This window comes from Mauremys mutica, chromosome 25 (genome assembly GCF_020497125.1).
Source record: "Mauremys mutica isolate MM-2020 ecotype Southern chromosome 25, ASM2049712v1, whole genome shotgun sequence".
Taxonomy (NCBI): domain Eukaryota; kingdom Metazoa; phylum Chordata; order Testudines; family Geoemydidae; genus Mauremys; species Mauremys mutica.
The window spans coordinates 1,564,913-1,589,762 of NC_059096.1; the positions used below are offsets into that span (position 1 = coordinate 1,564,913).

Here is a 24,850-nt window from a genome sequence, read left to right on the forward strand (position 1 = left end):
GGCTGATAGGGTTGTGTTGGTGGGTGTCGCGTGGGGGGGAGCAGTTTGTGCTGGTGGGGGGGCTGTACTGGGGTGTGATGGGTGTGCGGGTGTGGTGTGGGGTGCAGAGGGTGTGGGGGGGTGTTTGGGGTGCAGAGGGCAGGGGGGTTGGGGAGTTGGTGTGCGGGGTGCAGAGGGTGGGACTGTGTGGGCTGGGCAGACAGGGCAGGGGTGTTTAGGACACAGAGGGGAGGGGTGCAGGGGATGCAAAGGATGGGGGGGTGTTTGGGGTGGGGGTGTTTGGGGTGGTGGGGATGCAGAGGATGGGGGTGGGTGGGGTGGGGTGTTTGGGGGTGCAGTGGGTCGGGGTGGGAGGATGCAGAGGATGGGGGTGTTTGGGGTACGGAGGGGAGGAGTGGGGGGATGGGGGTGTTTGGGGTGCAGAGGATGGGGCTGGAGGGGGGTGTTTGGGGTGCAGAGGGGAGGGGGTGGAGCACGGAGGGCAGGAGTGGGGGGATGGGGGTGTTTGGGGTGCAGGGGGTGTGGGGATGCAGAGAATGGGCTGGAGGGTGTATTTGGGGTGGGGAGGGGAGGGGTGGGGCGATGCAGAGGATGGAGCTGGAGGGGGGTGTTTGGGGCACGGAGGGTGCAGAGGGGAGGGGTGGGGGGGTGCAGAGGAGGCGGGTGTTTGGGGCGCGGGGGGTGCAGAGGATGGGGCTGGAGGGGGGTGTTTGGGGCGCGGGGGGTGCAGAGGGGAGGGGTGGGGGGGTGCAGAGGAGGCGGGTGTTTGGGGCGCGGGGGGTGCAGAGGGGAGGGGTGGGGGGGTGCAGAGGAGGGGGGTGTTTGGGGCGCGGGGGGTGCAGAGGATGGGGCTGGAGGGGGGTGTTTGGGGCACGGAGGGGCGGGGGGTTGGGGCGCAGGGGGCGGGGGCGGCGCCCCCGGGGCGGGCTGGGCTCGGACCCCGCGCCCCAGCGGGTCAGGCTCGGAGCTCGGGGCGGGCTCGCTTGGGCCCGCCCCCGGCCCCTCCCCGTCTCCCGGCAGAGCCGCGCGGGGCTGCGGGGCGCTCGGGGCGGCGGAGCCTGGGGAGCGGCCCCGCCGCGGAGCCCCGAGCCGGGGATGGCGGACGGGCCCCGGGGCGGGGGGAGCCCGAGCTCCGGCTCCGGCAGCAGCCGCGAGAACTCGGCGGAGCGGAGCCCGGTGCCCGCCGCGCCCCGGGCCAGCATCATGAAGGTGAGACCGGGACCGCGGCCCCCCCGCAGCGCCGCCCCCCATCCCCCCGCTTCCCCCATCCCCCTGCACCGCCCCCCGCTTCCCCCTGGACCCCCCATCCCCAGCCCCCCCCCCGCTTCCCCCTGCACCCCCCGCATCCCCCCGCCCCCGGGGCCCCCCCGCTTCCCCCTGCACCCCCCGCATCCCCAGCCCCCCCATCCCCCTGGGCCCCCCCCCGCTTCCCCCTGGACCCCCCATCCCCAGCCCCCCGGCCCCCAGCACCCCCCATCCCCCTGGGCCCCCCCGCTTCCCCCTGCACCCCCCGGCCCTCCGCCCCCCCATCCCCCTGGACCCCCCATCCCCCTGCACCCCCCCCCGCTTCCCCCTGCACCCCCCGGCCCCCGCCCCCCTTGCGGCCCCCCTTCAGTACCGCCCCCCATCCCCCTGCACCCCCCATCCCCAGCCGCCTCCCCGCATCCCCCTGCACCCCCCGGCCGGGACCCTCATCACCGGCCCCTTCTCAGTCCCCCCGCCCGCCCCGCCACCCGGGACCCCAGGCCCCCGCATCCCCCAACCCTCCTTGGCCAGGACTTGCATCATCCCCCCCCCCCCCCGTGCCCCACATCCCCCCAGACCTGCATCCCCCTCCCCCACCGGGTTGGGACCTACATACCATCCCCCGGCTGGGACCTTGGGGCCTCCATCACCCCCCCCCCCCCCGCACCCAGACGGGATCCTCATCACGCCCCCCCCCCCCATCTTCCCTGCTCAGCGGACACCGCTGCCCGCTATCCCCGCCCCCTGCCCGCCCCCCGTCCTGCCCACCTGCGTCCTCCCTGCCTGGCTGCGACCAGGGACCCCCCTTCCTCTGGGGATCCCCCCCCAGAGCCCCTGGCTGGGATTGCTCCTGCCCCAGCTCCTGTTCCCCCCCACACACTTCCCTAAGGCTAACCCCCCCCCAGCCCCCACCCCTGAGCTCACTGACAGCCTCCAGATCCCCCTCCCCCACCAAGCGGGGGTGATCCTGCCCAGCCCCCACCTCTTGGGGCGGAAAGCAAGGGGGGGAGCTGGCTGGTGGGCGCCCCGGGGCAGGCAGGCAGGCGGGGCGAGGCGAGCGGTGGGGGGTAGGTGGCCTGGTTCGGAGGGGCTGTTCACTCGTTCCCATCCACGAGGGGCTCCCCTGGCGGGGGGCTGGGACCAGGTTCAGCAGACAGGGGCTGGGGGGTCTTGCAGCCTGGTCTCTAGGTGATGCTGAGCTGTGGGGGCTTCTCAGTTGCTCGGAGAGGCTGGGGGTGGGGCCCGGGCCCCCCATCGGTATCTGTCTAGAAGGCGCTGGGCCCCGTGGGGTGTCAATGCGGATTGGCTCTGGATTGAGCGGGGGAGGGGGCCTTGCACTGTGGGTCTTCATCCAGCTCCCAGGGGTCGTGGCCCTGGGTGTCCGTGTTTATCTCGTGCGCAGGGGTAGGGGGGCAGCTCCAGGTCTCAGGGCAGCTGGCAGATTGGGTTGTCTCGGCGCCTGCCGGGGCTGGCAGCATCCTGTCTGGCACAGGCCGACCCGCTGGGCTCAGGCTGGGGGCTGAACCCTGACGCTCTGGGCTCGGAGTTCAGCCAGGTGCACACAGCACAACTGCTGGGTTGTGCGCTCCTTGGGCCAGGGCCTGTCTCAGTGACGCCCTCCCGGCTTGCCATGCACAGGCCGCCCCCAATCGCCTGGCCTCCCGAGGCCCCAGGGCTGGGTTTAGGAGCAGGGCTGTGCATGGGGAGGGGACGTTGCTTCTGCGTTCTGGGGGCTTCACCCCCTTTTTCTTGGGAGGTTGGTGGGTCCCCGTGGAAGGAGGAACTTTCGAGTGGCTCCCTGCCTGACCTCTGGGCACTCGCTCGCTGGCAGGGGAAGTCTCTGGCTGGAAGGTCGAGGGAGGGTCTGAATGTGCCCCCAGTGAGGACGGTCCCAGGGATGCGCCGGAGCTGGGGGGTGGAGAGTCACACGTGTATTTCTAAATCTGTCCCCCAGTTGTGCCTGCGTCACCAGTGCTGGGCCGTGCAATAGGTCGCCTCTGTCCAGAGCCCGCCTCCTCTCTCCTCACAGCCTATTTTAAGATGAAATTGCTGCTGCACTATTAATACCGGGCGTGTGGGCTGCTCCCCAGGCTGCTGGCCCCTGCCCACGCTCCTTTGTCGAGCCGCGTTGTCTTGGCAAAGGGAGCTTCGTAATGTGCGTACAGGGCAATTACAGCGCGATTGTTCCCCGTTCTCCAGGCAACTGAGCAGCCTCATTGTGTTCCCGGGGCCCTTCCGGGACGGTTGTGAGCGCGCTGTGGGTGGGAAGGCAGCGCCCGTGAAATGGACCGGGAGCGGCTCAGGCTGCGCTGGCCGAGGTTCCCCAGCAGTGCCCGCAGCACGAACGCAGCCGGAACCGTTCGCAGCTCTGCCCTGCCAGCTGCTTGCCGAGCTGATTGTCCCGAGTCTGGGAGACGGAGCAGGGTTCTGCAGGGCCTGGAACGACCCATGGTCCAGCTCATGGACTGTAAGGCCAGAAGGGACCCTGTGATCATCTTGTCTGACCTCCTGCCTGTCGCAGGCCACACAACCCCCGCTCCCCGCAATAGACCCCTCACCTCTGGCTGACTCACTGACGTCCTCAGATCAGAGATTCCACCACTGATGCCAGTGGAAACCTACCAGGGACCCACGCCCGTTAGCCTGCAGCCAAAGACTTTGGAGAGCGAAAATGCCCCCAGAGTATCTTACTGGTGGCCCAAGAGTCTCCCCTGGAGAGGCCCTGAGGATTGTAACTGTCCCCTCTGGCCTTCATGTAGGCGTCTCTGAATCGAATCCCTTCTCTGAGTCCCACTGAATGACTGGGCACCCTGGTCCCCTTGCCTTGACGATCTCCTGCAGCTGTGAGTTCCACGGGTTAGTGCCATGCTGGGGTTGCCTCTGCCCTGATCCCAAGGGCGCTCTCCTCCAGATGGCGGGATGGGGTGGAGTCCAGTCGCCATGTGACACGGCTCGTCGCCGCTTGCTGTTTGGGGGCTGGGGTCACGAGGCAGAAGCTCTACTCAATGCAACTGCCCCAGACATCCGCCCGCCCCGTCTGGCTCGTGCTTTTCCTGCTGGTGCCCGTCCGGAGGCGGCTGCTGTGCCCAGCTTCCCAGAATTCCCTGCCCTCCTCCCAAGAGCCACTGCAGCTCGGGCCTCGGCATGAGCGACGGCTGCATCCCACTCCCGGACTCCCGCCCCAACCCTGCCCTGCCCGAGACCTGAGCGCCCCTCCCCGGGGGCTGTGGGGGCGGGTATCTCACAGGCTGGGCACGGGCCAGCCCCTCACTGCGGGCGGCAGCTGGTGCTTCTCGGCAGGGAACAAGCTCCTCTAGAAAAGCCCTGGCTGAGCCCAGCCGCCCGGAGGGGGGCGCTGCCTGCCTGGGCTTCCCGTGGCCGTGGGGGGACGAGGGGCTCCTGGCAGGGGCCAAGGGGCAGCCGCCTGCTTTCGAGTAACGGGGCGTTGCCCCCTGCCACGGACTCACCCCCCCCCCCCGCGTGGCCCCCACTGCCCTGGAGCTGAACTCAGCACAGGGCCTTGGCGGCGTCCAGTGGGGCAGGGCAGCGTGGGGCACTGGACGGCACCTGGACACCTGGTTTCTGTTCCCAGCTCGGCCCGTCTGCTTGCGTTGCCTCCTCTGTGAGGGTATTAGCCGCGCTCCCCGGGGCGACTGGCTGCTGGCTGCAGCGCGGAACCGGCTCCGTTCTGGGCCAGCTGCTGAGGGTTGGCAGAAGGGCAGCGGGGTGGGGGTCTGGCCCTGGGGCCCCCCGCTGCGGTGGCTCTTTGTGTTAGAATGTTACCCCCAAGGGGGGATCTTGTGAATGTCCCTCAGGGACTCTCCTGGGGGGCCGGGCGGGGGGCACATCTTGCCGTGAGCCAAGGGCCCAAGTGGTGGTGAAGGAGCCTCTCTGCTACGCATGTGTCTCCCCAGCAGCATGGCCTGCAGAACCAGACCTGCCCCCAGCCTCCCATGGCTGCAACTCGGCTTCTTTCAGTTCCCCTGTTTCTCACGGTCACCAGCAGCCAAACCCGATGGGGTGTGAACGGGAGCGGGAGCCACCAGATCAGCTGCTTACGGGAACGTCCCCAAAGGGCTCTGCACGCGGGAGGTCCCTGGCCATGGAGCGGGGAGCTGGTGTTTTGGAAGGGGTTTGGCACGGCCCCTAGTGCCCGAGGGCGACCCGGAGGGGACGTCCCGGGTTGTTCTGGCCCATGTGATTGGCTGAGCTCGGTCCCAGGGTGAGTGGTGTTGGCTTCTCCAGTGAAAGCGTCGTCTTGTGGCTGGCCTGGCGGGTGTGACCGGGTGTGCCACTCGCCCTGTGCTGCTGTGGTGCATTCACTGCCCCTGGCCGCGGGGGCATGCGGCGAGAGCCATGCTGGGCGCCTGTGCCTCAGTGGTGCATGGGGCCATGTGGCTCCTACTGCAGCTGGCTGCCGGGGATTCTCTTTCCTCTGCAGCATGGACAGCTGCAGTGTCCAGGCCTGGCCCCTTCTCATCTCGGCAGGAGGCCCGGATTCCCCGAGCCACCTCCGAGAGCTTCCCTGGGCTGCACGTCGCTCAGGTGCTGGCTTCCTCTTCCTGCCCTCGAGCAAGGCTCATGTAACCGCCGGCAGGAGTCAGGCAGCGTGTGGTTACCTCCATCCTGTACCGGGAAGCGAGTCTCTGTACCGTCTGCAAAGCGCTTGGCGGTGCCGGGGTGGAGCGTGGCGCTGCGTATGCCGAGGCAGGGGTGTCTGGCGTGGGGAGGCCGAGTCTGGCTATCCTGGGGCCGGGACCAGCTGCCGCCTGAGCTCGGTAGAGCAAAGCCAGCCTGGGGCGTCTCTGCCGGCTGGGGTCACCCCCCAGTGCAGCGCAGAGGCCAGAGTGCGTGATGCAGTGGGAGCCCGCGGGCTGCCTCTCCCCATGCGTCCAGCCGGCACTGCCCATCAGCACGCGGTGCCCGCGTTCCCCGGAGCGCGAGGGGCCGGCGGGCCATCGACCAGCCCCGCACAGTGAAACCATCACCCCACCCCCAGCTTGTGCCCCAGCTAGGTCGGGGGTCCTGCGGACTGTACTGGGCATTGACAGGACCCCCCCGCGGCCGGGTCTCGGTCCAGTCGTGTGAACTCGGGGCCTGTTTCTGTCTGGCAGGCGAGGCCAGGCCTGCGAGGTCACAGCTGGCATGGAAGCCCGGCAGCCGTTTAATCAAAGCAGCCCCCGCCCAGCGGTTCCTTTCCGGGTAGATTTCCTGTTTTCTGTTCTGGGCCAGGGCAGGGCGGTGCAGGGTGTGGGGCGAGCAGGGCGGAGCCTCTGGGGCCGGGTGGAGGCTGGGCCGTGACCCCATGGGTGCATCCGACCCCGCTGGGAACACAGCCACCACCCCGGGCAGGGGGGCGCGGGAGGGGCAGAGAGCTCCCTGCCTTGGACGGGAGCTGCAGGCTCGGAGCTTCGCCCCTGTGCTGAGCGCCCCTTCCAGCAGGCTGCTTGGGGTGCGGTGACGGCCGGGCTGGTCTGCTCCACGGGACCCGTTCTCCCCCCGTCCATGCACAGGGCTCCCCTGGGTGCTCTGCGCAGGAGCAGCGGGTGCAGGACGGCTGGGAGGGGGTTGGAGCATGGGGCCTGCTCAGGGAGAGGGGGAAGCACCCTCTGATTGCCAGCCAGAACCCCCAAACTGGAGCCAGGATGAGAGTGGGGAACCCCCCAAGCGCTGCCTGGCCCTTCCCTCAGCTGCGGAGGGAGCCAATCCCCCCCCCCCGGGCTGGGCTCACCACTCACCCCATGGGAGCAGGGGGGTCTCCCTGGGGTTTGTCTCAGTGTCCCGTGGCTGTGCCTGGCTCTGGCCAGGGGGCTGGTGGGTGGCACCCGGGCACAGTAACCGAAGTGATGCCACGTTCTGTACCTCCCCGACCTGACTCACCCCTCTGAGATCACCCCCTGCCCCGGTGACTCGTTCCCACACCCCGCGAAGGGCTGCTGGAGTGGGGCAGCCGGCCGGTCCCCGAGACGTCTCTGCCTGTCGGTCACCTTTAGAACCTGCTCCTGGCCTGAGTTTCTGCCCACTGCTGGGTGCAAGGTGCCAGCGAGCCAGGTGGGTGTCGGGCGCAGTGTGATCGGTGCCAGCTCCCATCCCCTGGGCACGGGGAATCCCTGGGCAGGACGTGAACCGATGTCCCGCTGGGAGCCCTCCTGGCACCCTGTGGGCGGGACCCGTTCCGGCCAGTCTGCCACCGCCCCACACGGCCTATTGCCCAGCCTAGTCCAGGCTCCCGCGGCACGGGGGCTGCAGCGCCCAGCCCAACAGGGCCCCGATCCTGGCAGGGGCCACGAGGTGCCCCCCGCACGGTGTCTGCCCTGGCCCCGCGCCTGCTGCCCCCCACTAGGCCCTCGCGGTCCAGCTGGGTCCTTTGCCGCTGGCCCTGGGTGCTCTGCCCACTCCCTGGTGCCTTTAAATCCCGCAGCCTCTGCCCCCCAGGCCCTGCAGCCTCCCAGGCTGGAGCCTCGGCAGGGGGCAGGCGGCGCTGTGGGGCCCTGCGGCCCAGCCCCATCAGTAAAGCAGCTCTGGCTGAGCGGGTGTTTGTCTGGGGGCGGGCGCGAGGGCCGGGCGGCTGCTGAGTTCTGGCCTGGTGGGAGCTGCTCACGCTGGCTCTGGGGCCGAGTCCGGTGCAGCTTGGCAGTGACCCTCCTGTGGCTGCTTGGGGGCCCCGCGGTGGGTTCAGCTTGTTTCCCAGCAGGGCCGGCGCCTACATCAGACAGCGGCACCGGCCGGCTCCCTGCCCACCTGTAGCCCCACGGGACCCAGCTCTGGCTCCTGGCGCGACCGGCCGGTCTCCCTGGCGGAGCAGAGGCTGCTGGCGCCGGGCTGGCTCTGGGGACCGGGCACGAGGGGATGGAAGCGGATTCCGAAGCTGCTAACGGCACGTGTGTGGGGGGGTGCCCGTCGGCGTCACCATCAGCTGGGGACCGAGAGCAGCGGAGGGCGCCAGCCTCCAGCTAGGGTGGCCCTGGGCTCCACCGGCTGTTTTCATGTCCCGCCTCACCCTGCTCTGTATGTCGCTGGGCTCTGGTCTGCGTGTCCCTGGAGTCTGTGCAGCCTCCTCATGGGCCCCTGCAGGCTGGGCCGCCAGCCGGGGGAGCCTGGCCCGGTGCTCTGCCATCAATAAAGGGCTGATGCACCCTAATTAAATCAGCATGGCAGCTGTGCAGCCAGCACTTGGACCACGTCTGCGTCGTGCCGCCCCCCCTCCGGGCTGCGAGTGTCAGCACAGGGAGGGGCCCGTCTCCTGCCAGAGCTGGGGACGTGGGGTGTGTGTGTGTGTGTGTCCCCTGGGGTGTTCGTACCTTTAACAGAAAATATCTGCCTGAGCCCCTCACTCCCGACCCGCAGCCCCTGCTAGCCCAGCCCTGGGCTCCCCCCAGCTCTGCTGGTGCCCCTCACTCCTGACCTGCAGCCCCCTGCTAGCCCAGCCCTGGGCTCCCCCCAACACTGCTCTGCCGGTGCCCCTCACTCCCGCCCCGCAGCCCCCTGCTAGCCCAGCCCTGGGCTCCCCACAGCTCTGCCGGTGCCCCTCACTCCTGACCCACAGCCCCCTGCTAGTCCAGCTCTGGGCTGGTGGCGCTGAGCCTGCCAGCCCCCCAAAATGTGCAGTGGCTCCATAATTGGAACAGCCCCAGTTTCTGCCAGCTCTTGGGACCACCAAAGGCGGGTTGGGTGCTGGTGCCCTCCCAGCTGGTGCTTTACCCCTCCCCCGGGCTGGTACCCTCTGCCTGTGGATGCGTCTGGAGCCCCGACCCTTCCCCCTCCCCCCAGAACTCGGCCCCCCAACCTGGAGATTTCGTCCTTCCCAGGGAGTTTCTGTCCCTGCGAGAGCCGCACATGAGGCTTCCAGCCCTGAGCGCCAGGGCCAATACACAGTATAGGGACTGCCTGTGTGGCCCGGCTGGTTCGGGAAGGGAGGGGCTGATGGCCTGACCTGGGCCAGGGAAGGGGCAGCATGTCCGGGAGGTGCCAGCCGCAGGGACGGGGCAGCCGGCTACTTTGCCTGAGGTTTTGGTCACTGCCACTCTGGGTTGCCCCAGGCCCGGCTCCGGAGAGCAGCCCTCTGGGGCAGGGACAAGCAGGGCCCTCTGAGGGCAGCTGTGTGTGTCCCTGGGGGTTACGGGGCAGCCCCGTAAGGGCAGCGACTCCCTGGGGTCGCTCCTGCTCCGACACAGCCCTGCCTGGGGCGGGGGGGCAGGTCTGTCCCTCCAGGCGTCCAGGGCCCGGTGCTGGGCTCTGTGGCCAGGCCAGGCTGAGATGCACCTTCGGCAGGGCCTTGGGGTGGGAGGTGGCGTGGCCTAGGCCACAGCCCCCCTCCCCCAGGGCTGGCTTTGGGGGATACCGTGGCGAATGGGTCCTGTGCCGGGGGGCAGGGGCCTCTCCGGGTAGCAAGCTGGGCAGGCAGGGGATGTCTGTGCCGTTTTCTTTTCCCTTTGCGGGTGCCTGTCGGGCGCGGGGTACCTGGGGGTCTGGCATGGGGCGGGGGGGCAGTGCCGTCGCTGGGCAGGACTGAATTGTAGCACCAGGGTCGTTAGCGCTGATGGGCCAAGGGGGCTGCGGGCACGTCCATCCCTGGGGGAGACGGGGGCAGGGGCCCGGACACGCCGGGAGCGACTCACGGGGCAGCCCAGCAGGGGCCCGCGTCAGAGCTGGGCCCTGGGGCCGAGCTGCTCTGACCCCAGCTGCGATGGGCTGGGCTGGGCTGGGCCGCCCCGTCCGCCGGGGGAGGGGGAGCAGCCGGCAGGATCCCGGCCTGGAGAGGAAGGAAGGAAGGAAGGAAAATGGAGCTAAAAGAAGCTGGCTCGGCCGAGCAGGAACCTCTCCCCACTGGGCCATGTGTGTGGGGCTGGTAGAGCCGGGGGCTCCCCTGGGGGCGGGGGGCGGGGAGCTGCTCAGTGCCCAGCCCAGGGAGCCCTGACCCTGGGGACTCCTGGCTGAATGAGCCACGTGCTGCTGGCTCCGGGTCTCTCAGCCATGAGGGATGGGGGGTGTGTGTGTGCACGTGGGTGTGCGTGAGTGTGTGTGGGTGTGAGCATCAGTGTGTGTGGGTGCGAGAGTGCGTGTGGGTGAGTGTGAGAGGGTGTGTGTGGGTGTGTGCACGTGGGTGTGCCTGAGTGCGTGTGGGTGTGCGTGAGAGGGTGTGTGCGCAAGAGAGAGTGTGTGGGGGTGTGTGTGCGGGTGTTGGTGTGGGTGGGTCTGTGTGGGGGGTGTGTGCGCGCGGGGGTCCCTTGCCCGATGGCGACAGCGACACCTGGGTACCTGGCAGGGGCGGGGGGGAAGGTGAGTGGGGCCGCGCCAGCTGCTCTTGATTGGAAAATCCTCTGGATTAAAAGGGCAGCAAGTCCTGCTGCGGGGCAGGCGGGGGGGGTCTCAGCAGTGGACCCACGTGGGGGAGACACTGGCTCAGTGCATTTCTGCTTGACAGAGCTAGGATGGGGCGGGGGGATGGGTGAAGCCCAGGGCTGGGACAGCAGGGGGCTGCGGGTCGGGAGTGAGGGGCACCGGCAGAGTCGGGGGGGAGCCCAGGGCTGGGATAACAGGGGGCTGCGGGTCGGGAGTGAGGGGCACCGATGATTCCTGTCAGCTCCTTTGTTTCTTTGCATTGTCCCGTTGCTGCTCATTGGCAAAGGCCAGGCCGGGTCCAGCCCCTGAGCTGGGACCTGCCCTTGCAGCGGGACCCTCCCCCCCCCCCCCCCGCCTGGCTGTGGAATTCCAGCCCAGGCTGCTGTGTCCTTTGGCTCCCCCCGCCCCCGTTCACTGCCTTGATGGACCTCGCAAAGCGCCCCCCCCCCCTGTGGTTTGCTGAGACCCGGCTACTCCCCCGACCCCCCGGGAGGGCCCCAGGCAGGGCCTGCTTATCCCAGCCCCATCCCCAGCTCCTCCCGCTGCTCTCTGCTCCCCAGGAGGTACCCGCTGGGGGGGGGCGGGCAAGGACAGGCTGGGGGAGCCCCCCGCTCGGGGGGGTGGGGTTGGCATGAGGCTGGGGGAGCCCCCCGCTCGGGGGGGTGGGGTTGGCATGAGGCTGGGGGAGCCCCCCGCTCGGGGGGGTGGGGTTGGCATGAGGCTGGGGGAGCCCCCCGCTCGGGGGGGGGGGGGTGGCTTGAGGCTGGGGGAGCCCCCCGCTCGGGGGGGTGGGGTTGGCTTGAGGCTGGGGGAGCCACCCGCTCGGGGGGGTGGGGTTGGCATGAGGCTGGGGGAGCCCCCCGCTCGGGGGGGTGGGGTTGGCATGAGGCTGGGGGAGCCCCCCGCTCGGGGGGGTGGGGTTGGCATGAGGCTGGGGGAGCCCCCCGCTCGGGGGGGTGGGGTTGGCATGAGGCTGCCCGCGGATGCCGGGGGCTCCCCAGCTGGTCCAGGAGCGTTTCAGGGCCATGGGGCTATTTTGTCTCTCCAAGGCCTGAGCTGGGGAATCACCTTGAGACAGAGCCCTGTGGGGGAGGGGAACTGGAGCCGGGATCCCCTCTCCCCCCCCCCGCCAGCTGCTCAGCGCGGGAGCCTGATCATCTATGGGATGGTCGGTTCCTTCACCTCCAGTTCCTGCTTTCTGGAATCTGGATCCTGGTGCCCGTTTGGGCATTCGTTCTGGGCTGCGGGTCGGGAGTGAGGGGCACCAGCAGCGGGGGGGAGCCCTGGGCTGGGCTAGCAGGGGCTGCGGGTCGGGAGTGAGGGGCCCCGGCAGAGCTGGGGGGCGGGGGAGCCCTGGGCTGGGCTAGCAGGGGCTGCAGCCCAGAGGAGAAGCAAATCTCAGGCACGGGGTCTGTGCGGTGTCATGGGGAGCACACGCCGCCCATGGGGAACCGGGAAGGGCCCTTGGGAAGGCGCCTCCTGCCCCCGGGTCCCGGCAGGAAGAGCTCAGCAGCCGGCTGGGGGCGGGGGTCCCTGTGTGGTGGCCGCAGGCCACGGGAGGATGTGCCCTATTTAGCTCGAAAGGGCTTATCAGGCCCCTGCACCTTGCCGGGGCGGAAGGAAGGACAGAGGCTTTGAGGCGGCCACTGTCGAGCCCCCGTCTGGCGGCCGGCTGGGGGTCGCTGCCGGGGCCCTGCGGGGGGGGGGGGGCTGTCTGGCCCCCTCGCAGGAGATGGACCCGCTGCTCCAAACAGAGTTTTCCCTCTGGAGCAAACCCGACTGGCTCAACGCAGGAAAGAACCAGCCCCGAAGGCTGCGCCGTCCCCGTGCGCTGGGCAGGCTTCCTGAGGGGCGGCCAGGGGCCTGTTTGCCCCCCAGCCGTTTAGCTGCTGGGAGCAGAGGGTTTGTGTGGCCCCGAGGTACAGGGAGAAGAAGGGACGTGCCCAGGGTCACCCAGCAAGGCTGTGCCGGAGCTGGGCTTCCCCCCAGCTCCCTGGCTTGAGCCTGAACGTCTGTGCTCTGCTTCGAAGGAGCCTCCCCGCTGCTGGGCTCTGCCTGGGCAGTCGGTGCCGGGGCTGGGCTGGCAGAGGGGCCTGGCTGCCTTACGTCTCCGTGTCAGCAGGGCAGGAGCCTCGCGCCTGGGTCCCGTGAGCAGACGGCGCTCGCCCCACTCCCTGTGCGGGCGTCGCCCCTTGCCCCTCCGGTCTCCTCTGCGCAGCCCGGCCCGTGGCCCGGCCTGTCGGTCTCTGCGCCGGGCCTGACCGCTGTGTTCTCCCCCCGCAGGACGGCTCTCGCCAGAGGCCGGTTCAGAAGAAGAAGACCGTGTCCTTCAGCACCATGCCCCACGACCGGAAGATCAACAGCACGGCGGCCTGCATCTCCTTCATGCTGCAGGGCTGCGAGATGAAGAAAGTTCGCTCCAACTCCCGCATGTACAGCCGCTTCTTCCTGCTGGCCCCTGACATGCGCTGCCTGCGCTGGGAGCCCTCCAAGAAGGACTCGGAGAAGGCCAAGATCGAGATCGAGCTGGTCAAGGAGGTGCGGGTGGGGAAGAAAACGCCCGTGCTGCGCAGCAACGGCCTCTCCGACCAGTTCCCGGACGAGTGCGCCTTCTCCATCATCCACGGCGACAACTACGAATCCCTGGACCTGGTGGCCAGCTCGGCCGACGTGGTGAACGCCTGGGTGATGGGCCTGAGGTACCTGGTGTCCTACGGGAAGCACACGCCGGAGGCGCCCGAGGCCGGCCATCCCAGCCTCCGGACCTCCTGGATCTCCTCGGTCTTTGAGGTGGCGGATCTGGAGAAAGCGGGCCGGATCTCCGTGGCCCGGGCCGTGCAGCTCATCAAGGCGCTGAACCCGGGCATGAAGGCTTCCACCATCGAGCTGAAGTTCAAGGAGCTGCAGAAGGCCGGTGAGCGGCCAGGGAGCGACGTGGCCTGCGACCTGTTTGTGGAGGCCTATGTCGACCTCTGCACCAGGCCCGAGATCTTTTTCCTCCTGGTCCAGTTCTCCAGCGACAAGGAGTCGCTGGGGCTGAAGGACCTACTGACGTTCTTGGAGGTGGAGCAGGGCATGGAGGGGGTGACCGAGGAGACGTGCCTGGAGATCATTGGCAAATACGAGCCCTCCAGCGAGGGCCGGGAGAAGGGCTACCTGGCTATCGACGGCTTCACCCGCTACCTGCTCTCCCCTGACTGCTCCATCTTCGACCCGCAGCACCGCCGGGTGTGCCAGGACATGACGCAGCCCCTGTCCCACTACTACATCAGCTCGGCCCACAGCGCCTGCCTGCGGGAGGACAGCTCCTGGGGCAGCGCGGGCCTCGGCGGCTACGTCACGGCCCTGCGCATGGGCTGCCGCAGCCTGGAGCTGGTGGTGTGGGACGGCCCGGACGGCGAGCCCCTGGTCTCCGGGGGCCGCTCGGCCGCCTCCCGCGTGGCCTGTCGCAGCGTGGTGGGCGTGATCGACCGCTACGCCTTCGAGGCCTCCGAATACCCCCTCCTCCTGTGCCTGGCCGTGCGCTGCTCGCCCGCCCAGCAGCGGCTGCTGGCGCAGTGCCTGAGGAAAACCCTGGGCGCCAAGCTGCACCTGGACCCCCCCGCCCCCCAGGAGGCCTATCTGCCCTCCCCGGAGACACTCAAGGGCAGGGTCCTCATCAAGGGCAGGAAGCTGCCGCCCAGCTGCCACGAGAGCGAGGGGGAGGTGACGGACGAGGACGAGGGCCCGGAGCCGTGGCAGCGCCCGGGCGAGGCCGACGGGCAGCCGCCCACGGGGGGCGGGCGGCGCAGGCTGCGGCTGAGCAGGGAGCTGTCGGAGCTCGTCAGCCTGTGCCAGGCGGTGCCCTTCCAGGACTTCGAGGCCTCGCGGCGCGGGCAGCGCTACTGGGAGGTCTGCTCCTTCGGCGAGGTGGAGGCCGGGCGCTTCGCCAGCGAGTGCCCCGCCGAGCTGGTCAGCTACAACAAGCGGTTCCTGTCCCGCGTCTACCCCAGCCCCCTGCGCATCGACGCCAGCAACATGAACCCGCAGGACTTCTGGAAGTGCGGCTGCCAGATGGTGGCCATGAACTTCCAGACGCCGGGGCTCATGATGGACCTGAACGCAGGCTGGTTCCGCCAGAACGGGGCCTGCGGGTACGTGCTGCGCCCCGCCGTCATGCGGGAGGAGGTCTCCTACTTCAGCGCCAACGCCAAGGACTCGCTGCCCGGCGTGCCGGCCCAGCTGCTGCACCTCCGGGTGATCAGCGGGCAGAACCTGCCCAAGCCCCGGGGCTCGGGCGCCAAGGGCGACGTGGTGGAGCCCTACGTCTGTGCCGAGATTCACGGCATCCCGGCCGACTGCGCCGAGCGGCGCACCAAGACGGCGCTGCAGAGCGGGAACAACCCGGTCTTCGAGGAGAGCCTGGAGTTCCAGGTGAACCTGCCCGAGCTGGCCCTGCTGCGCCTGGTCGTGCTGGACGACGACTACATCGGGGACGAGTTCATCGCCCAGTACACCATCCCCTTCGAGTGCCTGCAGAGCGGCTACCGCCACGTGCCCCTGCGGTCCCTGGCCGGAGACCTGCTGCCCCACACCACCCTCTTCCTGCACGTGGCCATCGCCAACCGGCCCGGCGGGGGCAAGGGGCCGCGGCGGGGGCGTGCCGGGCGCAGGGGCCGGCGGCTGCGGGAATACGCCTCCGCCAAGACCACCGGCATCAAGGCCATCGACGAGGTGTTCCGCACGGCCAGCCAGCCGCTGCGCGAGGCCACCGACCTGCGGGAGAACATGCAGGTACCAGGACGCCTGGGTTCTCTCCCCCTCGGGGAGGGGAGTGGGGTCTAGTGGGTTGGAGTGTCTGGGGGAGGGGCTGGGGGCAGGACTCCTGGGTTCTCTCCCCCTCGGGGAGGGGAGTGGGGTCTAATGGGTTGGAGGGGCTGGGGTCAGGACTCCTGGGTTCCATTCGGGAGGCCCCCAGTATGAGGCCTGCGTTTGTGTCAGCGCCCCAGGCCAGGCTGCACAGGGCTCCTAGCTGGGGGCTGCGGCCCTCCCCCCCGCGCAGTGGGGTGTCCGGCTCACCTGTTTCTCCGTCTCCAGAACGCCCTGGTCTCCTTCAAGGAGCTGTGCGGCCTGACGCCGGCGGCCACCATGAAGCAGTGCATCCTGACGGTGGCCGCGTGGCTGCTGCGCAGCGAGAGCGCCCCCAGCGTGACGCTCAACCTGGGCGAGCAGTACCCCCCCATGGAGGCCCGGGGGCCCGTCCCGGAGCTGCTCCGCAAAGTGCTCACCGCCTACGAGACCGTAAGCACCCGCCCCCCCCCAAGCGGGCAGCCAGCCCCACCCCGGCCGAGCCGGCTCCCTGCTCGGGCACTCGTCACCCGGCCTGGTCCCGGCAGCAGGCAGCGGCACGCTCGGGGCCGGGCGGCCAGGCCGGGGGGACCGGGTAGTGCCAGCCCCGCCCTGGGACGGGAGAGCGAGGTCCCAGCATGGCCTGGTCCTGCCACCTGCCGCACGGGCAGCCGGCCAGACGCGAGTCGCTTCCGCAGCCGAGACCCTGCAGCCCCCTCGGGGTCCATTAGCCAGTGCAGCCCCTGGTGCCTCGCGGGGTCGGATGGGATCCCAGCAGGCGGCAGGAGCCGGAGCCGCTTCCTTCGTGCTCCCAGGAGCTGGCACCTGGCCCGGGCATTGCAGGGAGCGGGGAGGCCTGGCCAGGGGAGCGTCTCCTCCCTTCCCCCCACCCCCCAAACCTGGAGCTGGGGGGAGCCTGCGTGGGCCTGTGCGGGAAGGGGTCACCAGGGTGCTGGGCCGTCCCTAATCCTGCTCCCTCCCCCCCCGTCTCTGCTCCCACAGACGATCCAGACCAGCCGGACCCTGATCGAACTGGCCGACGCGGTGCACAGCAAGCTGCTGCAAGCCCAGCAGGCAGGTGTGTGCCGCGGGGGCAGGCGCCGCTGGGCCCGGCTGCCAAGCGCGGTGGGTTGGGGCCCCGACTGCTCCCCCCAAGGTGCTGGGGGGCTAAGGGCACCTGGGGCCACAGGGGGCGGCCTTTGTGCTGGCACCAGTGGCACCTGCTGGCAGGACGAGGCGCGGCGCTAATGGGGCCTCTGGGTGCCCTCGGCTGGAGGTTACCTGGGGCTGGACCCCTGGAGGGGAAAGACCCTGGGCCAGGCCGATGGAGCTGGTGGCCGGCTGGGGCGGTGACCTCTCCACGCCCAGCCCCATGGGAGTCTGCTGGGCTGCTCCAGCCCCTCCCGGCCGGTCTCCCGTTTCCCAGGCAGCCGGGTGGCTGCAGCCGTGGGCAGGGAATGGGGCTGTGGGCGTGTTGGGGGCAGGTGTCCCCCTCCTGGCTGCTCCCAGCTGAGACACCTGATCCGTGGCACCTGCGCCTGGGCCCCAGGCCGCGCGAACCCCGCAGGGGGCCAGGGCACGAGGTGGAGCCGCTTCCGAGCGGGCACCTGCCCCCGGCACGGAGAGGTGGGCAGCCGGGCCGCAGAGGGGCCGGCGCTGGGGGAGCGGAGCCGTACGGGGGAGGCTGACGAGGAAGCAGAGAGGAATCGTTAACTGCCAAACCCCGGAATATAATTAGCATCAGAAATAACAGACTGGGGCTGACGGCGTAAGTGGCGACGAGTGTTGTGGCATAAAAGACACGTGGCTGAACCCACACAGGCAGGTGTTGCTGTCAGGCTGTGCCAGTGCCCCTCCCTCCGGCCCCCCACGCCTGCTCGCCTGGCCTGGGCTCCCCCAGCTCTGCCGGTGCCCCTCACTCCCGACCCGCAGCCCCCTGCTCGCCTGGCCTGGGCTCCTCCCAGCTCTGCCGGTGCCCCTCACTCCCGACCCGCAGCCCCCTGCTCGCCTGGCCTGGGCTCCCCCAGCTCTGCCGGCGCCCCTCACTCCTGACCTGCAGCCCCCTGCTCGCCTGGCCTGGGCTCCCCCAGCTCTGCCGGCGCCCCTCACTCCCGACCTGCAGCCCCCTGCTCGCCTGGCCTGGGCTCCTCCCACCTCTGCCAGCGCCCCTCACTCCCGACCTGCAGCCCCTTGCTCGCCTGGCCTGGGCTCCCCCCAGCTCTGCCGGCGCCCCTCACTCCCGACCCGCAGCCCCCTGCTCGCCTGGCCTGGGCTCCTCCCACCTCTGCCGGTGCCCCTCACTCCCGACCCGCAGCCCCCTGCTCGCCTGGCCTGGGCTCCTCCCACCTCTGCCGGTGCCCCTCACTCCCGACCCGCAGCCCCCTGCTACCCAGGCTCAGTGCCCCACAACCTGCCCTGCCCCCAGCGTGGACCCTGACGCACACTGCGGGGGCCGGGCCCTGCCCAGATTCCCCCGGTGTTAATAACCCGGGGGTGGGGGGATGATTGACGGCAGGTGGGCGAGCTGCAGCGCGTGGGCCCACGTCGGGGGGGGGGGTAATGCGCTCAGGGCAGGGTGCCCGCTTAACCCCTCGCGTGCCAGCACCAGTGGGAGCAGGAGGGTCCGGCTCAGCACAGTGCCTGCGGCGGGTGGGGAGGGGGGCTGCAGTATTTGTGGGGGGGTCATGGTATCGGTGGGGGGTCACTGGGGGATAGAGGCTGTGGTGTGGGGTTCTGGGGGGATGGGGGCTGTGGTGTGGGGTTCTGGGGGTGGTGGTATTGGTGGGGGGGTCACTGTGGGGGATGGGGGCTGTGGTGTGAGGTCCTGGGGGTGGTGGTATTGGTGGGGGGTCACTGTGGGGGATGGGGGCTGTGGTGTGGGGTCCTGGGGGTGGTGGTATCAGTGGGGGGTGTCTGGGAGGATGGGGGCCGTGGTGTGGGGTCTGGGGAGTGTTGGGGGGGGAGCTGCCTTTGCTGGGTAGCCCCGTAGCGCTCTTGGCTCCAGACGCTGAGCGGCTTGGCAGGCGGCGAGGGAGAGGTGCCCCGTGCCCCATGGCTCCCCGCTGCCCGGGAGGGCACTACATGGCCATGCATGGTGCTGCTGCCCCCCCCATCCCAGGGCCCGTTGCACCAGGCAATTGCTGGGGCTCCCAGCCCTGCCCCCCCCCGGGAGGCTGGCGCAGTCGTTTCCCATCAGCGTCAGCAGAGATAACGAGCTGGAGCCCTGCGCTAATGAAGGGGGAGCCGGGGGGGGGCAGCCAGGGCCCTGCGTGAGCTCCCACAGGGAGGGGGGGTCTTTGGGGGTCACCGGGCTCCCCTGGGGGGTCGGTGCCCTCAGCCTGTGGGATCCCCTCCCCCTCAGGCAGCTTCACGGCTGTGCCGGTGCCCGGGGGGGGCGGTTCTGCAGGCGACTCCCAGGCTCCTCGCTCAGCAGAGGATTGGGGGGGGCAGCCTTGGCCGCTCCCTCCCCCGCCGGCGCTCGAGGCCGTTCCCTTGTCCCCGGCGCGGAGGGCGCCAGGAAGCAGCCGGAAACTGCTGGCTCGGGCGTGGGAGGCCAGCGAGTCCGCGGGAAAGGCTCCTGCTGGGGACGCTGCACCTTGTCCCCCCCCGGCAGCACGGCCTGGGCAGACCCCACTGGGCCAGTGGCACCATCTGCCCAGCCAAGGGCTCAGATCGGGCACGGTGCCACCCCTGGGGCGACTCCTCCCTACGCGGCTCAGCCCTGGAGCCTGCCTGCCCGCCTGCTCCCTGGGGCACAGGGCCCAGCCACCATCCCGTGGTGCTGCCATTGCAGCTCCAGGCACTCAGAGCCCGGGTCTCCCACGTACACCCCGTCCCTGCCTGCAGGGTGCTGCCCACCCCATGCCCACGGGAACCTGCCACTGCTCCCCGCAGGGGTGGTGACAGCTGCCACCTGGGCCCTGCCCTGCCGCCGGCTGGGATCACGCCTGTCCCAGCCTTCAGAGCCACTGAGCCGGGCGGCGGGCATCCCGTGCACCCCCTGGGCTCTGGGGCTGCTCCGACTTGCACCGTGGCTGCACCGGTGCCCTAGGGGTGCGTTACTGGGGCCCCACCTTTGTGACAGGGAATTCCCTTGTTTCCAGCTCTGGGTGCAGCGCTGCATCTCTCCTGACCCCAGAGCTCGCCGGCCCGGCGTGGGCTGTCTGCCCCTCTGCTCTCCCCGCCCACGGGCTGTGCACGGGGCGTTATTCTGGGGCAAAGACCCCTCGGGGGGCTCCTTGTGCTGCCAGCCGGGGCGCCAGCGAGCAGCGCAGGGCGCTCACCATATGGAGCCAGCCCTGGGCACCCTGCCGCTGGCTTTGCTGTGTCCCCCCACCCAGCTCGGCCTGACGGCTCCCCTCTGCTCCGCTCCCCAGGGATGGATTTCCACAAGGAGCTGCACCGCCTCGAGGCCAAGGAGGGGCTGAAGGGCAGGAAGCTGCAGAAAGCCCTGGAGAGCTTTGCCTGGAACATCACGGTGCTGAAGGTAACGCCGGGGCCTGGCTGCTGGGGTTGGGGGACTCCCTCTAGATTTTCGCCCGCAGTGGTTTTCTCTTGACTCAGTTTCCCTCGTGTTAAAGGAGCCCTGGAGCCTGGAGCCTGAGGACCAATGGTCCCAGCTCTGCCACCGGACTCCCTGGGGCCCATCCCCTCCCCGGGTCTGTTTCCCCACCTGTACCTGGGACGGGTGAGGGCTGAGGCTGGCCTGACGGGGTGACGCTCTGGGGGCGGTGGGACGCCAGACCGCGCCATGCGACGCTGTTTCCTCTGCCGCTCAGAGTGCTGGGCCGTGCCGCCCAGGAGAGCGATGCCCATGCTGAGTGTTCGCGTCGCCTCCGCACGTAGCAAACCGGCCAGATTCACGTGCCCACAGGGAGGGCGTTATCCCTGCTCTCCTAGGGGGAAACTGAGGCACGGGGCAGGGAATTCCTTAGGGCCACACAGAGTCAGTGGCGGATCCAGGAATGGAACCCAGGACTGCTGCTCCCCCCTTGCGGTGCTAGCGCTGGCAGCTGCCCCTGTGCATCCTGCCGGGATGGTCCCAGCTGCCTGCAGTGCCCCCCCGTCCCTGTTGATCTTGGGACCCGGGACAGATTGCCTGCCTGCCCCTGGCTCCCGGCCCAGCCTTGCCTGGGCCCTGCTTGGTGCCGGCTCACGTGGCAGAGCTGAGACTGCCGGGGAGCCGGGCCAGCGGGGCTGGACGCAGTCCAGGCTGCAGACAAAGGGGCATTGTTGGTGGCCAGGGCCTGTCGGCTCCGTTCCCCCAGCCCACCCCAGCGCCTGGGTCACCCGGCCCCCGGGAGGCCCAGCGGCTTCAGCTCCCTGAGAGCCATTCCCAGCCGCTCCAGCGCCCGCAGGGCTGTCGCCCGGTCGGCAGGCACAGCTGGGCCCGGTGGTGGCCGAGGACATCAGGCAGATCCCAACCCCTGCGTGGGGAGTGGGTGCAGAAATCCCCCGGAGCAGCCTCCAGCCATGGCCAGCGTAGTGGGACCCTGCAGCCATCACCGGCCCCCCCGGCCATCTTCCTTCGCCCTTTGCTAGGACAGAGCCTGCTTCAGCGAGCCCTGCAGGGGCTGCAGGAAGAGCTATATAGATGAGGGCCGCAAGTGTGCACAGGTGTGTGTGTGTGTGTGGCGGGCTGTAGGGCCGCGAGTGTGCACAGGTGTGTGTGTGTGGCGGGCTGTAGGGCCATGAGTGTGCACAGGTGTGGTGTGTGTGGCGGGCTGTGGGCGTGCACAGGTGTGTGTGGGGGGGGCGGGCTGTAGGGCCGTGGGCACGCACAGGTGTGGGGTGTGGGGCGGGCTGTAGGGCCGCGGGCACGCACAGGTGTGGTGTGTGTGTGGGGCGGGCTGTAGGGCCGTGGGCACGCACAGGTGTGGTATGTGTGTGGGGCGGGCTGTAGGGCCGTGGGCACGCACAGGTGTGGTGTGTGTGTGTGGGGCGGGCTGTAGGGCCGCGGGCACGCACAGGTGTGGGGTGTGGGGCGGGCTGTAGGTCCGCGGGCACGCACAGGTGTGGTGTGTGTGTGGGGCGGGCTGTAGGTCCGCGGGCACGCACAGGTGTGGTGTGTGTGTGGCGGGCTGTAGGGCTGCGAGTGTGCACAGGTGTGTGTGTGTGTGGCGGGCTGTAGGGCCGCAAGTGTGCACAGGTGTGTGTGTGTGTGGCGGGCTGTAGGGCCGTGAGTGTGCACAGGTGTGGTGTGTGTGTGTGGCGGGCTGTAGGGCCGTGGGCGCGCACAGGTGTGGTGTGTGTGTGGCGGGCTGTAGGGCCGCGAGTGTGCACAGGTATGGTGTGTGTGTGGCGGGCTGTAGGGCCGCGAGTGTGCACAGGTGTGTGTGTGTGTGGCGGGCTGTAGGGCCGTGGGCGCGCACAGGTGTGGTGTGTGTGTGGGGCGGGCTGTAGGGCCGCGGGCACGCACAGGTGTGGTGTGTGTGTGTGGCGGGCTGTAGGACCGTGGGCACGCACAGGTGTGGTGTGTGTGTGTGGCGGGCTGTAGGGCCGCGGGCACGCACAGGTGTGGTGTGTGTGTGTGGCGGGCTGTAGGACCGTGGGCACGCACAGGTGTGGTGTGTGTGTGTGGTGGGCTGTAGGACCGTGGGCACGCACAGGTGTGGTGTGTGTGTGGGGCGGGCTGTAGGGCCGCGGGCACGCACAGGTGTGGGGTGTGTGTGGGGCGGGCTGTAGGTCCGCGGGAACGCACAGGTGTGGTGTGTGTGGGGGGCGGGCTGTAGGGCCGTGGGCGCGCACAGGTGTGGTGTGTGTGTGGGGCGGGCTGTAGGGCCGTGGGCGCGCACAGGTGTGGTGTGTGTGGCGGGTTGTAGGGCACACACAGGTGAGGACAGCTCTGTGCCCCCTGGGCTGGGCTCTGCCCTGCCTGGGTCTGGATCGGGCCCCATTGTTCTGGGTGTGGGGTGGGCCCTGGGGAGACGCAGGCCCTGCTCCCGTGGCAACCGTCACAGGCAGGTTGGATCAAGGAGCTGGGCCCGTGGTGCGGTGATCCCGTGCTGCCCTCTAGGGGCTGTGTGGGGCAGAGGCCATCTTGGGAGCGAGCGTCCCTCGGAGCTGGGCGATGGCTAAGGGGCCCTGGTGGTGCAGAGCCGGGGGGAGTATGGGGCAGTGCCACGGGGGCAGCGGCTGGAACTGGGGGAGCTGCCGCGCCCCTGGCTCGACGGGGTTTCCATCATCAACAGGGCTTAGTTTGGTTCTATGGCTCTCAGCCCCCTCCCCCCCGGTACGAATTGTGGGACGCTGGAGGGGGCAGGTCTGCGGCGAGTGTGGTGCCCGCGGCTGCCCGCAGAGGGGAGAACAGCCTGCTGCTGCCGCCAGCGAAGGGAGCTGCTCCTCGAGCTCAGGGGCGTTCCCAGCACCGTGCCGATGGCCGGGCTCTGCGTTCTGGCTGGTTCTCGGTGCTCTGCCAGGACGCGGCCCTGTGGAGTCAGCACCGCACCACACCGCACCGCACCGCGACACCCCACCCGCTGGGCGTGAAAACGCTGCCTCCTGCTGGACGCTGCCTGCCCAGGGACCCAGCTGGGGCTTGGACGGGGAGGCACAGAGCTGCAGTACCCAGAGTGGACTCCAGGTGGCACCAGAGCAGTAGCCCAAAGGGGCTAGTGAGCGGCCAAGGGGGCCGGGTGGGGCAGGTGACCCCCAGGCTCTGCTGGCGCCTCATAGCAGAGCCCCCCGTGGCCCACGCGCCACGTACGCGAGAGGGGGAGGGACACGGCGTTGCGTGACCCTTTCAGGCCCATGTCCTGCCAGGCGTGGGGTGTCCATAGGGCCCCCAGCAGGGAGGCTCCCTGGCCCACACTCCGCAGGGAGGCCCATTCAGATCTCGGCTTTTATCCTCAGCTCTTGGTGCCTCTTGTCCCACCGGGGGGCTGGGCTGGGATCCCCCTGCCCCCCGTTCACCCCACAGAGGCCACGGGTGGGTGGGATTCCAGTCTGTGCTGACCTGAATGCCTGGGGCGGGGAGCTGACTGTGACGCGGGTGTAAAAGGGGATTCGCTGCCGCGTGACTGACCCGTGATCCGAGGCGTCAGGGACTCAGCCGGAGGCGAGGGGTCTCTTGCAGGAGTGGGGGGGGGCGAGGGTCAGTGCAGGAGGTCAGACGAGAGGATCACGCTGCTCCCTTCTGGCCCCCAGGCAGGGCTGGGGCGGGGGGAGGCTACTCGTCTCATGGGGTGGGGTTTGTGCTTTAGGGGGCCGCTCCTGAGCAGTGACTCTGCCTGGGGAGGGGAGACGGCTCGGCTGGGTTAGGGTCTCTGCGTGTCACAACCTGGACCCCTCTCCCTGCAGCCCAGGGGCCCCCGGGTCCAGGCTGCTCCCCCGAGCACAGAGACCTCGAAGGAGCCAGCCCCCCCACGCCTCTGCTGGCTCCAGCCCTGAGGGTGGGGGTGCCCGTTGGGTGCTGATGGGGTCCCCCTGCCCCACACACCCCGACCTTTGGCCTTTCCCCGCTGCAGGGCCAGGCAGATCTCCTGAAGCAGGCCAAGGCGGAAGCTCTGGACAACCTGTGGCAGATCCACAACGCGGGGCAGTCGTGTGGCATCGGCAGGAACGGCTCTGCCTCCCCCGACCTCGGCCGGGTCCGGACCCCGCTGGAGCCCATCTCTGAGACAGAAGGAGGCAGCGACACCGGGTCCTGCTGACCACGGGGCAGGGCGTGGGGGCCAGGACTGAGCCCGCGGCTCCTCCATCGCCCGGGGCCCCCAGCGCCCCTGCCACGCACCCAGGATTGTGCGGGCCCCGGCCCCGCCCCAGGCTCCAGAACTCCCGGGCCTTTGGCCGTGTGTGTGGAAGACAGGAGCACGGGCCATCCCGGGGCGATCCAGACGGGTGATTGGGGTGGGGGCGGGGTTAGCACTCTGCCTGGCCCTGGGCTGGGGCCGTCGTTTCAGGCAGGGATTGGGTTCGGGACTGTGTGTAGCGGGACCTGCAGGAACCTGCTCTGGGAGGAGGCGCTGGGAGCGAGAGAGGGGCCAGGCCGGCTCCAGCCTGTCTCTCACCGTCACACTGGTGCCCTGAGCCCCCAGCTCGGGCCCTGCTCTGTCCTGCTGCATGTGGCTGGGCCGGGGGTGGGTAGGGGGGGCTGGTGTACTCTGAGAGGTTAGGTTGACATCGCTGCAGTGCTCAGCTGTGATAAATCCCCCCCCCAGGCTGCAGCTGCCCCCCTCCCCCCGCAGTGCAGATGCAGTGGGGTGGTACCGTCCCGCAATGGTACCCCCGGCGAGGGCATCGGCTGCTTCTGCCCTGCGGGGTTAGGCCAGCGCGTCCCAGAGCATCGCTGGGCCCCCTGAACGTTCCTGGAGGGGGCTCTGGGGCCAGGACACCAGCAGCTGTGCCCTGGCTCGTGGGCTGCCTCCCCGGCCCCACCTGGGGGTCAGGGCCCAGGGCCGAGCTGGTGAGTGCAGCCTGGAGCAGGGGCCTGGCCGTG

At 69.8% G+C, this 24,850-nt stretch overlaps 1 protein-coding gene across 1 annotated transcript; it reads left to right on the forward strand.

Annotated features, from left to right (window-relative positions):
• Positions 1–1,025: 1,025 nt before the first annotated feature.
• LOC123356458 (inactive phospholipase C-like protein 2) lies at positions 1,026–24,222 on the forward strand. Its single transcript, XM_044999732.1, has 6 exons — positions 1,026–1,209; positions 12,871–15,360; positions 15,664–15,867; positions 16,417–16,492; positions 19,791–19,900; positions 23,880–24,222. The coding sequence occupies exons 1-6, from the start codon at positions 1,096–1,098 to the stop codon at positions 24,063–24,065; spliced, it is 3,180 nt and encodes a 1,059-aa protein (XP_044855667.1). The 5' UTR covers positions 1,026–1,095; the 3' UTR covers positions 24,066–24,222.
• Positions 24,223–24,850: the final 628 nt, after the last annotated feature.

Coding starts and splice junctions, on each gene's coding strand:
- LOC123356458 (XM_044999732.1), top strand. CDS start 1,096: ATGGCGGACGGGCCCCGGGGCGGGGGGAGCCCGAGCTCCGGCTCCGGC. Junction 1,210..12,870: donor CCCGGGCCAGCATCATGAAG/GTGAGACCGGGA, acceptor CTCCCCCCGCAG/GACGGCTCTCGCCAGAGGCC. Junction 16,493..19,790: donor GCTGCAAGCCCAGCAGGCAG/GTGTGTGCCGCG, acceptor TCCGCTCCCCAG/GGATGGATTTCCACAAGGAG.